We start from the raw sequence: 15,910 nt of genomic DNA, 5'->3' as shown, positions 1-15,910 counted from the left end.
CCCTGAACCAAACTTCACCAAACCTGGGTGGTATCATCAGGAGAGTCTCCTAAAGATACCCTGAAATGTTGGTGCTGCTAGCATAACAATTGCACCCCTGATAGCAGGCACACTCCAAGTTTCCCAAGTTTTCCCAGATTCTCCTTTTAAATCCACCCCCTTCGGCATGGACTTAAAGGGAAAATGTAGGAAGTCCCCAGTTTAGAAAAACATGTTGCAAAGTTGATGCTGTTGTTTCAGGGTGGGGAAGAATCACACCCCAAAACAGCATCATTTTTCCAATGTTGTTTTAACTCAGGGGACCCCCAGATCTCCCCTTTAAAGGTGGATTTAAAAGGAGGAGATCTGAACTTTCTGAGTTTAAACACCATTGAAAGTGATGCTGTCTGGGGGTGGATTCCACTGGAGGTGTTTTGTGAGAGATGATGCTGACATTTGTTTTGGTAAATGTTTTGCTGGGGGTGATTTGTGAGAGATTTACATGCTTAATACCCACTTGCACTGGCTTGGAGCTGTTTCTCAGGCTACTTAAAGGGACTTACTTAACTACTTACCTCATAGGGTTGGTGTGAGGACCAAATTAGGAAAGTTGGTAGGGAGAGAGCCATGTATGTTTTGCTGGGGGTGGGAGCTGTTTTGTGAGCTGGTGCAAAAAATCATTGTTTGGTCGTGGTGGGGGAGGGTGGCCGCCCATACGGGTGGGGCACCAAACTCAGGTTTTGTCCCTGGGCTCCATTTTGCCTAGATATGCCTCTGCCTGTAAGCCATATGGCCACACAGAAACCATACTGGTGCCGCACAAATTGGGCGGTCGCTAGCAGGGGGAACTCTCACAGGAAACTCTGTGCTGCTCAGGGGTAGGGGACTTTTACGCAGTTCCCTACCACGGTTAGAGGACTACTGCTCCCCAGGAAGATTCATCTACCCCCTTCAATCACTGCCTTCCACCAGTAGGTGAAGATTTTGACCCTCCATGTTTTTACACACATGCGCACACGCAGTTTTAAAAGTTGATTTTTAATACCTTTTAAACTATTGTTTGATGCCTTGAGGGTCCTCATTGGGCAGAAAAGCATGATACAAATATTTGAAGTTTATACTTACAGCCAAAGAAACAGAGAGAATCCTGAGATGTAAAGATTTCGTTGTGATCTGAAGAGTTTCATTTGAAAGTGATCATATGCACTGCCAGTTGCCTGTGTACTTTTTTCAGAAATATGAATATTCGAGTATTTTCTCACTTCTCTTACTGCATCTGTAAACATTAAAAAAGTTATACTAATTTTTCAATGCACCTTTTACCTAATCGTTCAGTATTATATGCAAAGCTTTTATACAGAAAAAGTAATATGCAAATTGTAGCAGGTGAATTGTTTTGTTGTAGAAAGGCAAAGAGGAAAGAATACAGGGACACCCAGAAGTCAGGATTATGAGAACTAGCTGGTGAATAAAAACAAGCGAGTGGGATACATGATAGACCACACATCAACATCAAAAATGCCCCAATCACTTTGAAACAATTATTCAAAATTAACAGTAATTTTTAAAGTATTGTGATTTTGACAATTAGCCCTAGAAATCAAGAGTGCAGTTCTGTCCATTGGACTCCTTGGACGGAACTAAATCTGTAAAATCTGTAAAAGACTACAATGAAAATGTATGGTTTTTAATGAGAAAGGAAGTCTACAAATGAAGCAAATAAATAGATTTGTTGCATCACACACACACTCTGAAACAAGCAGTAATCCTGCAAAGAGCTTTTTGATAACATAGTTACATTTAGTAGACAGTTATAAGCACCTGAACAGCACATTATTTTACAGTAGAAATGAAACAAATGTGCACTAATACCGCAATAAATAAAACATTCAATTTAATATTTAGTGGAAGCCTACAGATGTCATGGTACTGCTAATGTCCCCCAAACAAACGTATAAGAATGGGAAACAGTTCAGTGGACCACTCCAAAGAAACTCATCACCCCATTCGCCAGAACACAATATTTTTCCTTGTGACATCAGCTCAACTAACAGCGCAATCCCAAGGAGAGTTCCTCCAGTCTAAGCCCATTTATTTCAGTAGGATTGCACTGTATCACGAAAACACTACCACCAAATATATATAATGGTCACTTCTCTCCAAACACCCCACTCACTCAGCCACTTAAGGAGTAAACAACAGAGCCTCTTTAAAAATGGAGGGAACCTCTGTTGAGGGGGCTTGGAGGTAACACAGACAGGCACTACCCCGTTCAGACTAGCCAAAGACACGCTGGCACTTCTGGTGACGTGAAACAGATTTAATTTTATTATTTACAGAAATGAACTGGCTTCTCAGATGGCACAGAGAGGTTTCATAAGCATGAGGTTTCAGGTAGATAGAGCATTTACTTCACAGGTTTCTCAAGCAGTTTCACTGACACAGACTTGGTCACACACAGATGGCCACTGAGGGTACTTTCCCTCTACTAAAGTCTTCAGCTTTTTTTAGCTTCTAGCATACCCACTGTCCCACACTACCAGCTGGAGGTTAGAGGTCTCTTGGCTCCCTAGCTTTCCTCTCTCACTAGTCCCTATTTGGGTATCACTATCCTTGGGACTTCACTCCCAGACTGGATGGAACTGTGCACTGACAGATACACTCTGCCTGGATGCTAAGCTGTGGGTCACCTTCCACAGACTTAGATCCACCTCAGCTTAACAAAGCTTTTCACTGTTCAGAGCTCTTGCTGACAAAGTCAGACTTCTCTTCAGATCAAGATCCAAACCATTCAGATTTCAAGTGTCACTCTGACAGGTTTTCTCCTGTTTATATATAACCAGCACTTCTAGCTCCCCCTACCTGAGGTTCCAGGCAAACTGCGCCTTCTCCCAGCCAATCAGGTGGTACCTCCATATAAGGAGCATGCTTTACACTTTGCTTGCTGTTGCTAAGGCCAGCTAATCTGCACCTTAGAAAACACATTAACCCTTCAGTGTGGGCTAATCCGTCACACAATGCAAGAGACCTAGTGCCATCTACTGATTCTCCTAAAAACTGCTTCCCATCACTTTAGTTTTCCCCATTTTAAATCTTAAAGGTGTTCTGTGATCTGATGAGATATTAGTAAAGCATCATCAGCCTTGAATTAAATGGATCCTATAGTAATATTTTTTAATTCCATCCCAAACAATTCTGGCCATTGGTCAATGGTTTTATGTGGAATGACATCCCCTATATGGCAAGCATCCCCTCCTCTACTTGGTTTGATCACTATTTAAATCTATTTTTGAAGACTTGACGTGTGAAATGGTTTAGACTGATTTTCCTGTAAATTATATTCCAGATTGGTCCCCCATTACTTCCCAGGAAACTTAAAAGAGTTAGTCCAACAGCTAAAAACCAGGAAAGCCATAGGTCTTGATGTATTTATACAGAAATAGATCTTGCTGAAGGTATATCTTGATTGGTGGGCACCTATGCTAGCTGCTCTTTTTACTGTGATAAATAAGTGCGGCATTATCCTTAAGACTTGGACAAATGCAATAGTAGTCCACGCTTGTAAAAAAAATAGTGATTCCAGCTGCCTGGCAAATCAGCCTCCTGTCAGTTGATGGCAAATCATATGCCAAATAACTTCCTATGATGGACACAGACCAAGATTAGGTTCAACCCACGTACTCATTCTACTACATGCAGATGATGCTGTATTGTTGTCATCTGTGCAGGTGGGCCTAAAACACCTGATAAGATGCTGTGCTAAATACTGTTCAATCAACAGATTAAAACTTAATTATGAAAAATCTTGTTTTTGCTAAAACTTGGCATTATTATAACTGGAAGTTAAATTATCATAGCCTGGGACAGGTAAAACAATTTAGATATCTAGGGTTTCTGTTTCAGTATAACACTTCTTGGACCCCCTCCCCAAATCAAAAATCAGTTATAGATATGGCCAAAATCACTGCACCAGTGATCACCCCCCCCCTTTATAATAGAAGTAATCAGTTTGTCCCCGCAGCTTTAAAAATCTTTAATGCTAAGATAAGCATTCAGTTTTAAAATGGCACCCCACTGTGGACTGGAGCTGTCAGCTGCTCAATTGAGCTTCCACAATCCACTTTTTAATGCAAAATAATTGGAATGCCGAAGTGCGTTTCTTACACAGCTCTATGTGCTGAAACTGGCCAGTACTAGATGGAGACAGTGTGTGGCGTGACTTGAGCATTTAAGTACTGGCTGCAGGTTGCAGTTTGGATTTGTACCCACCTTTCTCTCCTGTAAGGAGACTCAAGGTGGCTTACAAGCTCTTTTCCGTTCCTCTCCCCACAGCAGACATCTTGTGAGGTAGATGGGGCTGAAGTAGTTCCGAAGAACTGTGACTGGCCCAAGGTCACCCAGCAGCAATATAAGAGGAAACACATCTGGTTCACCAGATATGCCTCCGCCACTCAGGTGGAGGAGTGGAGAATCAAACCCAGTTCTCCAGATTAGAATCCACCCGATCTTAACCACTATACCACACTGGCTCTCAGATGCTTACTGAATAACATCTATCTTACTGGCTAGTTCTAACTTGAGAACAAGATAAACTGCAATTGCCTATCTACTGAGTCCCTTCATTCCTGCTCTGCTTCTGAGACTTTCAGAAACAAAAACACAGATTTTTTGAAATTGAGGCTCAGAACCTTATTTGTGCTCTGGTTGAATCAGGGAACTCCAAGCATAGCAGGCCATATAGCTGAATATCTTTCCTGTAACAGCTTAAGCTCTCACTCGCTTTAATGCTATGCCATCTGCCCTACTCTCTGGAAGATTCGAAAGAGCATCATATGCAGAAAGATTTTGCCCTTGTGATTCAGGCACTATTAAAGCAGCACAACGTATTTTATTATTCTGCTCATTCTATGCTGAGATTCAGGCTAAGTTCTTAACCCCTGTTGTTGCACTGAGAGTTGAATTCTCTGTTGCAGCTTTGACATCCTTTTTATCAAATAGCCCTTCTGCAGATCTGTTTGAGCAAGTAGCTAGTTTCCTACAGGGTGCTACAAACCTTCACGTGGTTAGAAATAAGCATTAATCTAGGTCAGGGGTAGGGAACCTGCGGCTCTCCAGATGTTCAGGAACTACAATTCCCATCAGCCTCTGTCAGCATGGCCAATTGGCCATGCTGGTAGGGGCTGATGGGAATTGTAGTTCCTGAACATCTGGAGAGCCGCAGGTTCCCTACCCCTGATCTAGGTATTGTAAAATATATAATACATACATTTATCTACTTTTGTTTTCTACTCTATTTTATATATTTGTTTAATTTTAATCAAGCCTTGTGATTATTACAATAGTTTATATTGTTTGATGCCAGTAAGCCACATGTATGTATGTATATAATGTTTTTAAACTTTTGCAACAGCATATACTAGGAATCTTGCTGCACAGAATGGTAAACTGCAGTCAAAGCTCTGCTCATAACCTGAGTTTTATCCTGATGGAAGGGGGTTTCAGGTAGCCAGTTCAATGCTGACTCAGCATTCTGTCGTTCCAAGGTTGGTAAAATGAGTGTCCAACTGGGGGTAAAGTGTAAATTACTGGGAAAGGCAAAATGGCAAATGACCCTGCAAACATAGTCCACCTAGTAAACATTGTGATGTGTCATCACCACATGGGTCAGTAATGACCCTGAGCTTGCAGAAGGAGCTACTTTTACCTTTATATACTAAAAATGTTAACTTCATAATAATAATCTGCACTTAATAAACAAACCTTTTGTTCCACCATGTACACAATGTGTTTTAATGTGAACACACACAAAACGTCTTACTTACCAAAAAATAAAACAATTAGTAGAACTATAATGGCAAGAAATGCCTTGTTCCAGTAGTTTGCTATTTTGCTCCATAAAGAAAACATAAAAATCTTCTGCCATCTGTAAGACACAAATGCAAAATTTCAAAGAAATTTAAATCATAAAAAGATGACAAAAATATTTCGTAAATTCATTAATTTTAAAAGAAGCTCTTTTGTATACTGTACAGCATGATATGAACTTTTAAATAGGTTTTATAAATTTTTAACAGGTTTTATAACTATCAATGTTTTATGAATTTTTGATAAGTTTTAATAGGTTTTCTGGATTTTAAATAGGTTTCATAGTTATAGATTACAATTGTTCTTATTTTATGTTGCAATTGTTTATTTATCTTATGTTGAAACCCACCCTGACACCTTTGGGAATAGGGCGGGATAAAAATGCATATAAATAAATAAACTTGCCTGAACGTTTATAAATACTCTAAAATATGGTTCAGACTGGGCTGCTAGACTCATGGTTGCTGAGTAAACTCCTACATCTCCAAGAAATGCACGTCAGGGAGAATTTAACCATATACTGCTTTTTTTTGCCTCATTACTTATAGCAGTGATTGAAATCCACAGAGTGAGCATTGTTCCGAGTTGGGATCTGCCAATCCTGCTCCTATCTAATGAGATCGACAGGGTGTCTTTAGCATCCAGCTTTAATGAGACTCATTTGCTACTTTTAGATCCTCTTATTGTAAGGACAAAAAAATCCATTAATGTGTTATTTAAATCACAGCTTCAATTATCTTGTTAGCAAAATGGTCTCTGTAAGGTTGCTTCTTCAGAGAGTAATCCTGGCACTCCAGTAGCTTTCAAATATTTGCTTGCCAAATGCTACTTAAACTGTCAGTTTCTGCATTCTTTCTTAGGAATAAGACTGAACAATATCTAAGTATCAGTGTGCGAAGTGCTTCTGTTTCTGCTTCTGTAATCACAAGTAATGGCCCTGTAGTTCTCCAAGCCCATTGTATACATTTGTCTGTTTAAAAGGTTCTCTGTGATTACGTTTATCTAAAGCTATCAATTTTTAAAAAACACAAGAATTTTCTGTTGTCTTATTTACTGATCACCAGAAAACTTAGAGGACCTGAGCTGTCCTAGGGGGACAGATGCACTCAATCATGGAATGTTCTGATTGTTTTGCAAAAACTTGAGGGTGGGTGCGAAGAGAACTTGGTTCCAAATAGGACAACCAGGTACAGTAGATAGCAGGAATCCCACTATGCAGAAAAGGGATGTCCTGCTTTTCTCATCTCTCGCTATCTCATGGCAAGCTGTACCATCAGATTGTCTCAAGGAGCACTAGCCCTGCCCTCTGCTACATCTGATCATTCTAGATACAAGTGAATTAGAGTATTTTGCTTCTCCTTATGCTTTATCTATATCCTATTGATGGAGCGAGGAGAGAAGATTCACAAATAATTTATGGCGGCACTATGAAACAGATGCTCAACATGATCTTTAAAAAACTGTTTTCTTTCTTCAGGGACACCATAGAAAATACTGCCAATGTTTTATTTCTTCACAATGCTTTAATTCTGTTATTTTTTAAAAGAGCCAGTAAGAATTTAGCAAGCCTGATTTTTAGTGCCTATTTCAAAATCTGAAAAAAGGGGATGGGAAAAGTCCCTCCCTCCATTTCTGTCTTCCACTCTTAGAAGATCTTTCAAGATGACTGTGGCAGGTAACAGTGCATATACAGGAAACAGCAACATCATTACTCAGGAAGAAGTCTAAAAACAAAAAAGAACAAAAGGCCTTGCTTTTAACAAGTTTCCATTCAAACTCTACTGTGGAACAGAAGGTGCTTCAACAAAGGAAAAGTTCCCTGCTATACTCTTATTGCTGCTGCAAATGCAGAGGGATCAGCACTGACAACCAGTCTTTGGTTGGAGGGATTCTTCAAACTGTCCCCTTTTGTATACCACATCTAGAGTGTTTTCTGATAGCTTAAAAAATCAGTAGTTGGCACATCATTATACTGAAATGATGCTATAACACTGTTTCTACAACTGATTAAAAATCCATCCATATGGATCCCAAATCCACTTTGAGTACGAGTCTTCTGCAAAGCTGTTTTGTGCAAATATGTACTGAAGAAGGGGAAAACACAGAAGATAGACTATTATACAACAATGTTGTGTGGATGCCCCCCCTCAATCACCAAAAACACTAAAGTTTCAAAGTAGGAGGAGAAACTGGAGCAAAACCTCTATGTAGAAGGAGCCAAACTAGAGCAGTGGGGCATAGCCAGCCAGATCATCCAGTTTCAGAAACAGCCCCTTTTCCTATCCTTGGAATAGTTTTTCCTCCTACCACTCCAAGCTCTCCATCACCCACGAGTAAACAGACATTATTTCCTTCAACATATGAACCTGCCATTTATCACAGACCAGGGAATTCTGCTGCTGACCCAAAAATCATTGTTACCTACAAAAGAATGTTAAATGTGAAAGTGTCAAATTAACTTTAATAAAAAAGTTTAATACTCTTTCTTCCAGCCAAGGACCTATCATTTCCTATAAACTATATGCACAAGCATCTTGCATATCCCACCCCTTAATTACTTCAGGTATTCCATGTAATTTTCTTTTGCCTCCCTTTGTTTCACCCCACACTAGGTTTTGCATTTTAACTAGCAACAGTTGGAAGCATTTTAAACCTTTGTGGAGGAATCAGATCACTTTATGCACTGTATCTCTATTGTCCCTTCCGCACATGCAGAATAATGCACTTTCAATCCACTTCCACAACTGTTTGCGAATGGATGTTGCTATTTCGCACAGTGAAATCTAGCTGCAAAATGCACTGTAAGTACATTATTCTGCATGTGCAGAAGAGGCCAAAGTACTGAGGCTAAAACATTCTGGCTTCCTAAGAAAAAGAAACTGAGTAGATATCCTTGCTAAAATGTATACACTGACTTCAGTAGAGCTGATTAAGATGTTGGATGCTTGCTTGAGTTGCTCCCAGATGCCAGATGAAGTTTTACAGAAACCTACAAAACCAATTTGCAAGGTATTGTGGTAGGACAGAAAAAAATTGATAATGGATACCATGATTAACAACGGTTCTAAAATACCACATCTAAGTGTCTGAAAAGCTATAGTTCAGAAATAGATAAAATTCTAGCACCTGGTACTATTTTTTCAGCCATCAGTATTTGTTTAGCATTCTCAGTTGATCTGGAAAAGGGCTCAAAAATGGCATACACTGCCTTTCTCTATTGAATAAAGAAATCCTCTTGGCATTTTACATATATTTTTGGCTACCCTTCTAGCAGTAATTTCATCTGGGAGGGAAAAAAAATCCCCCAATACTGGTAAACTAGGAAAGTCCAGTTTTATTGTTGAATACAATAATACAAAAGGGAGGTCATTGAAATTCACAAACACCAAGACAACTTCAACAAGAAAGAAAAGACTCTCAAAATTAGCAAAGCTTGGCTACCAGTACTTTAAAAATGGACTGATACCCCATCCGCAATACAGTGTATTCAACCGCGCCTTTGCATAGCAAGTTCCACCCAAACACTTACTGATTGGTTCCCCATCCTGGGACATGGAGAATATACCTCACTAAACTTTCCATTCTCACTAGACACAGTGTGAAACAGACTTTTCTCTGTGATACACCTCTGCGGCTTCATGTTGATGTGTTTGGGGCTGTGTAGGGATGGGTGGAGGAAGGGGAAAGTGAGGATGGGGTATGAGTCTGAAATTGTGTGCATCGAGGAATGCTGCTGTAAATTTCGTTGTGCGTGAACAATGACAATAAATGCTTATGCTTATGAAGATGCCAGCCACAGATGCAGGTGAAACATTAGGAACAAGATCTACCAGACCACGGCCACACAGCCCAGAAAACCCACCAGAACCAATACAAAAGCTATTCAAAACATTCCAAGTCAGCTCTTAAAAAATCCTGAAATTAATTTTAAAAATCTCTTTCAGTCTATACATTCAGCGGAATATGATGGCAAAGTGCTGAAGTGGAAGAATGGACTGTGCCACTTCAAAGTACAGCAGGGGAAAACTGCATTTCTGAATGCTTCCTTTTCTGTGTGACTCATTTATGTGTAATCTCTGTAGTATTCTGAGGTGACATGGGTTATGCTAACTACTTGCCTTCCTTAATTTTGCTGCCACCAATTGCTCTTGTCTTAGAATCTTTACCTGGACACAAAGAACAAATGGCTTAGTTGTATAGGGTAGAATGACAAAACGGTCAGTGCGTGGGAGTGGCTTTGAGGTAAATGGGGATCCCTTACACTAAAATAAACTACTATTTGCCTTAAATATAAAACTTATTTATAAGTATAACTGCATAATGGCTTCTGTAGGGCTAATAAGAATAATGGTTTCAGATCAGTACATAAGTATAACTGTTCCTTAAATAGACCTAACCACACAGGCTTATTTTCTTACTTCCCACTTAGGCCAATAACTTCCACAAAATGAAATTTCCCAGCTTGCCTTCCAGGCTAATAACTTCCACACAGAACACAGATTTCTCTCACACACTACAGCACTGCACTTCTTTCCACATACACACTGCTCAGCATTAACTCTCACACAAAACCTCTCTCAAAACAAAAGAGTCAAGTCGTCCCCTAGGGTACACCTACCTCTAATGACAAACTTCACTCCTTATCAAGCCCCCCTCTCTCTTAATCTACAGCCTACATTTTAGATCACAGCAAGATATTTAAAACTCCACATTAAAATACAGAAATAAAACTGACATACAGTATTTACATGGCAAAACAATTTTCCACAAGAACATAAGAATAGCCATGCTGGATTAGATCAATTGTCCATCTAGCCAAGCATCCTATCTCACACAGTGGATAATCAATTCTTCTAAGGACCAACAACAACACATAGAGGCCGAGGCCTTCCCTTTATGTTGCCTCCTGGCACCAGGATTCAGAGAGACACTACCTCTGTATGTGAGGTTCCTTTTATTCACCATGACTAGTTGCCACTGACAGACTTATGCTTCATAAACCTAACTTTTAAAGCTGTCTATGCCTGTCATCATTGCTATATCCTCTGGCAGAGAATTCCACATTTTAATCATTCTCTGTGTTAAGAAGTATTTCCATTTGTCTGTCCTGAATCTTCTGTCCATCAGCTTCACTGGATGTTTTGCTATTTTGGGAGAAAGGAAAAGTTTGCCTTGTCAACTCTCTCAATCCCATCATAATTTAAGGATAACTTTCAACTGACACAAATGCTGAACTTAGTAGCACTGTGGTCCACATTGGTGCAACAATCTCCATAACTCTCATGAGGTCTTGACCTCTGCTCAGAACCAAGTCCAAGATCCTTATGTCCCAATTTGCACCCTCTGCAACAGGAGAGGGTATGGGTTGCAAACTCTCTGTGAAATGCTAAGTTTTCTATTTGCAAAATTTTAATGGGTATGGGTTGCAAACTCTCTGTGAAATGCTAAGTTTTCTATTTGCAAAATTTTAATGGGCTTGTATTCAGTGACAACCCCCCTTGATCTAATAATCAGGGACAAATCATAAGCATAAGCATTTTATTGTCATTGTGCACGCACAACGAAATTTACAGCAGCATTCCTCGATGCACACAATTTCAGACTGCTGGTCTGCAAGAGGATACAATCATTTCAGGGGAAAGAATCTGCTGTGCAGTTTTTATATTGCCTAAGCCTGGTTCACCTACTGGAAAAGCAACCAATACTTCCCTAACCCGAATGCATCTCTTTCTAAACAGGAGCAAGCAATTAAGGAAGAAGATGCCAGATCAATTCCTGTACCTATTAACGTTGTATACAGAATCAGACTGAAACAGGAGGCAGAGACAGATCTGCTCCCTTCTACCATTCATAATCCAACCAGTGTTCCTCCTAAAGATCTTAAGGGCTAACACTGCAAATTCTGACTTTTTAAAGTCATTATTTGGCTCTAATGAAAACACACCTTAGAGACCCTCAATGTTTGCATAATCTGCTTCCTCCTCTTCATGACATACTTTCTGCTATGAAATTCAGCTAAGCCAGCCAATTATCTCAGTGTTACTCTAGACCCAAATGAATCATGATCTTCCTTTGTTAAAGGGCCAGTGGGAGTATTTTACAAACAAGAAACACAACTTTTGTTAACCACTGTGGGACTCAATGGGACTAAGGGAAGACCACCATGTTAAAAGTGTTTACTACTTACAGAACACCACCACCACCACAAAAAAAATCAATTACTTTTATTAGTGCAGGTAAAGGAGACCAGCTTGAATCATACCACTCTGCTCATCTAAGTGCAGAGCCTTCCTCCATCCCAATCAGTTCCTCACCCAGCAGGAGAGTCTGCTTCTCTGGAGGAAGACTCTATGAATAACCGAGTGGATATAGTCCACTGGTTTGTATCCATCAAAATCCATCCATGGAGTGGACCTTGCAGAGTGAGACATTTTCCCTCTCTTCTCCTGCTGCAGCCCAATGACCCCACTCTTATTTTGTTCTGTGGGTCAGAAGGTCATCAGTAACAGAATAAGGAGCAAAGTATGAGCCTTCAGTGAGGAGGAAAAATCAGTGGAAATCACTATGGAATCACATGGCCAGATACAAATCAACTATTCATAACTAATCCTGTTAATTGTGGTAACCTTGCTATTGTATGACTTTCCTGATTATACCTTTCCTGGAAACCTTACTGCTTTATGTTTTTAATTTAATTTTATTATTATAAGTTCCATAAGGGAAAAACCACTAGTATCTTTTATAACCAGTGATACTTTACAGTTCAGCCCTACACAGACTTCAATGTATAATACTGCAACTCTGCATAGAGTTTCGCAGCTCATCCTACATGAGTTTTCAATTACTTATTTAGAAAATGGATATGTCACTTCTTCAAAGACCTCGTGGAAGTGGCTATATTGTTCTCCCCAGTGGGAATTTTGTGCACCTTTTGCATTTTGCAATTGCTTCCATTTCTGGTGGTAAAGTCTATTTTACAGTTTTACTCTATAAAATCCAGCCTATGTCCAGTAGTACCCATTTTTCCCCTCAAAATGTTCACAATTTTGCATATTCTTACCTCAGGGGAGAAATATAGGGAAAGCAGAGCAGCAGCAATATTGCTATTTCAGCATACAGAAAAGCTGCAACAGCTGTCCACTGAAAAGTCATTTTTGCCTTTGAAAGATCTGTGAAGGAAGCAAGTACTGTTAGCTCACCAGGGTTTCACATTGAAACTTTCTAAAGTGATCACATTAAGCAACAGGGCCTCTTAGCAGATAAATTTAAAATATTTAAAATGGGCGAGGGGTGTAACAGTTTATAATGATTTAGGTAAAAGGCATTTGAATACACATTAAACAGAGGGACAAAGAGTATAAATAAATACCACCAGGCCAATAGTGTTTTCAGTACTTCTAGACGAACAAGTACAAGCAAATTATATCACTTTTGCTTTGGCCAAAAGTGCTTTAGCTGGAGGGAATGGCAACCGTGCCTACTCCCACCCCTCCCCCCGGGACTCAATCGTGTGTCCACGCGAGTGTGCGAAGCCTTTAAACAGGCTAATCCTTAACTTTCATGCAATAATATACGCAACTATCACAATCCTATTGCTAGCAGAGTGGGGCAGGTTGCAGTTCCTCTACCCAAACCCATTTGGCAGAGGGAGAAAGACTTGGCTCTCTGGATGAGTTGCAAAAAGCTATCTCCCGCGTCCAAACCGAGTCCCCTGCACGGCGCGCGACTCTGAGGCAAGCTCTTGCTGCAGTTTCCGCGTCAAGGCGAGGCCTGACGGGAACTTTTCCTCCCACCCCAGCGCCTCACGAGGAATTATTTTCCTTCCTCACCGGATGCCTCGGGGCCTTAGTTACATTTCAAATTCCCAGGTCCCCCCCCGTGCAGGTTAACTAGCCTTTGCAAGCTCTCAGACTTCCTCTTGGCCACACGGTTCGCCTTGATGGCGGCGGTAACGGAGGGGGAGGGGGTGGCTGCGGCTGCTGCCGTATCAGCAAACGAGAAGCGTTGGGCCCTCCCTCCAGAGAGGGCCAGTTAAGACGCTGCCGGTGCATGCCTCTATTTGTGCATGCTTGAAAGTCCTGCTTTATATATGAAGAGGATTCACGTGCTCCTTGCAAAGAAGTGTGTGTGGTTTCCTTGTAGGGGGCTTGGAAGAGGTCTGCAGCTTTTAGGCATACCCTTCCAAATGCCTGACTCACCTTTGAGGCAGAGAGAGGGAGCTGCAGGAATGTCGTGTCGCTGCCCCGGTATCGGTTCTTGACTATGTTAACCCCCCCCCCCCTTTCCACCCACCAATAGTATACCTGTTTTCTAGGAGCAATTTAATCTTCAAAGAAGACGAAAATCAGTATTAAAGGACACAACTTTTGTTTGTAGCAGGATCACGTATGCAGAGCTTTTCCTGATATATTTTTGTTCTTCCCAGGTGAGGTGTTAAAAGAGACAAGAACCCTGCTAGGGTGAAGAAGCCTCACTATTCCGTATTCAGGAAATTTAGGCGTCAGGATTAATTCATCATGCTTTAAGGTCTTTCTCTAGCAAAGCAGATGTTTGTGCTCTGCCCAGTTCATTGTTTGGCAAACGGTGTAATAAAATCATTATTATTGTCAGTCAGTATTACAGGGGACAGACACCAAAAGGGATTTGAAACCACATCCTTTATGTAAACGTTCTAAAGTGGATTTTTGTTCAAATTAAAAATTACACTCAGAAATATTAAATATAAATAAAAGTCACAACTTTTATTTGCCTTGTAACTGACATTTCAAGGTGTCTGGCAAAATGATCTGCAAATGTAATAGGTACCTGTATTATGAACAGTCACCTCACAGAGCATTGTTTTTTATCCTGGAACCATCTTTGTGTCTCAGTAAGAAAGGTGGATTAGAATGAAGTACAAAATTAAGATGATCTAAATGCCAATAGTTATTGTGACCAAAAAACTCAAGATTCCAACCTCACAGTAATTAATTTAAAAAATTGTGATTCAGATAATCTTGCGAAGCATACTTTTTGACTTTTACTATACTTACTGCAGTGCACAGCTAGCAAACAAGAACAAATGAATAAGTCCTTGGCAAAAAACCAGACCACGGCCACACAGCCCGGAAAACTCTCCAGAACCAACAAGAACAAATATGTTTTTAGATTTTAACTTTGGTTGCTCACAGTGTTTCATATACATTATGCCAGTAAACCATTGAACAAACAAGTGTGGTATAGTAGCTAGAACACTGGCCTACTATCTGAGAAACCAGGTTTGAATCCCCATTCATTCAATGAATGCTTACTGGGTGAAATTGGGTCAGTTGCATACTGTCAACCTAACCTACCTCAGAAGGGTTTTGTCAGGAAAAAATGAAGAGGGGAACAATATAAGCCACTTTGGGTCCCCATGGGAGAGGAAGATGGGATATAAAGTAAAATGTAAAAATATAAGATTTATCAGATAGGTGAATTATTACTGTGAACCATCAAAAGATTTATATGATACTTAAATCTACAAGTCATGTATGGCACAATATTAACATTTTTCATTCAAAATTTATCTTACCCCTCAGCATCTCCAGCTTTCACCTTTAACTGCACCTTCTATTCAAAAAATATTTTAATTCTCCCTTGGCATCCCTTTTAAAATGGACAACCCAACCACCCCATCCCACCCCCAAACAACTTACCTGGCTTGCTATGAAATGAAATTAAAAACCTGTTGTTCCTTCAGTTGATGAGAATTCAGCTACCGTACAGCCCTTACGCTAGAATAAGTCCTTGGCAAATCTTCTTGAGGACTAGACTATTGTAGGCACATTTAAGATGGATTTTTGAATCAAAACGTAGATCAAGTTTGATACGTCTGTGTAATACCTTTGAAAAGGAAGCTATGAAAGGAGGTCAAGCTGCCAATCTTATTGACTGGATGCCCTCCCACTCATGTTCCTGATGACACAGTGAGTGTACCCTTCTTAATTATAGCTCTAGAAGCACAAGACTGTCTCCCTTTAAACACCCTATGGTTTATTTCACTCCATCTATATACCATAAGAAGTTTCAGAAAATCTGCCACTTT

The 15,910-nt window shown here is 40.1% G+C and overlaps 1 protein-coding gene across 1 annotated transcript in view; it reads right to left on the bottom strand.

The window, feature by feature from the left end:
- Window positions 1-15,910, bottom strand: part of DUS4L (dihydrouridine synthase 4 like) — a 43,904-nt gene that overhangs the window by 11,114 nt on the left and 16,880 nt on the right. Inside the window, exons 7-9 of the mRNA XM_048502156.1 lie at window positions 12,905-13,013; window positions 5,802-5,902; window positions 1,105-1,255 (exon numbers count right to left, since the gene is read on the bottom strand). Of these exons, the coding sequence (XP_048358113.1) occupies window positions 1,105-1,255; window positions 5,802-5,902; window positions 12,905-13,013 (361 nt within the window). The remainder of the gene's footprint in view (window positions 1-1,104; window positions 1,256-5,801; window positions 5,903-12,904; window positions 13,014-15,910) is intronic.

This window comes from Sphaerodactylus townsendi, linkage group LG06, assembly GCF_021028975.2.
Source record: "Sphaerodactylus townsendi isolate TG3544 linkage group LG06, MPM_Stown_v2.3, whole genome shotgun sequence".
NCBI classification, from domain to species: domain Eukaryota; kingdom Metazoa; phylum Chordata; class Lepidosauria; order Squamata; family Sphaerodactylidae; genus Sphaerodactylus; species Sphaerodactylus townsendi.
The sequence above is the reverse complement of the archived record's forward strand: the minus strand, read 5'-3'. Positions and strand labels throughout refer to the sequence as shown.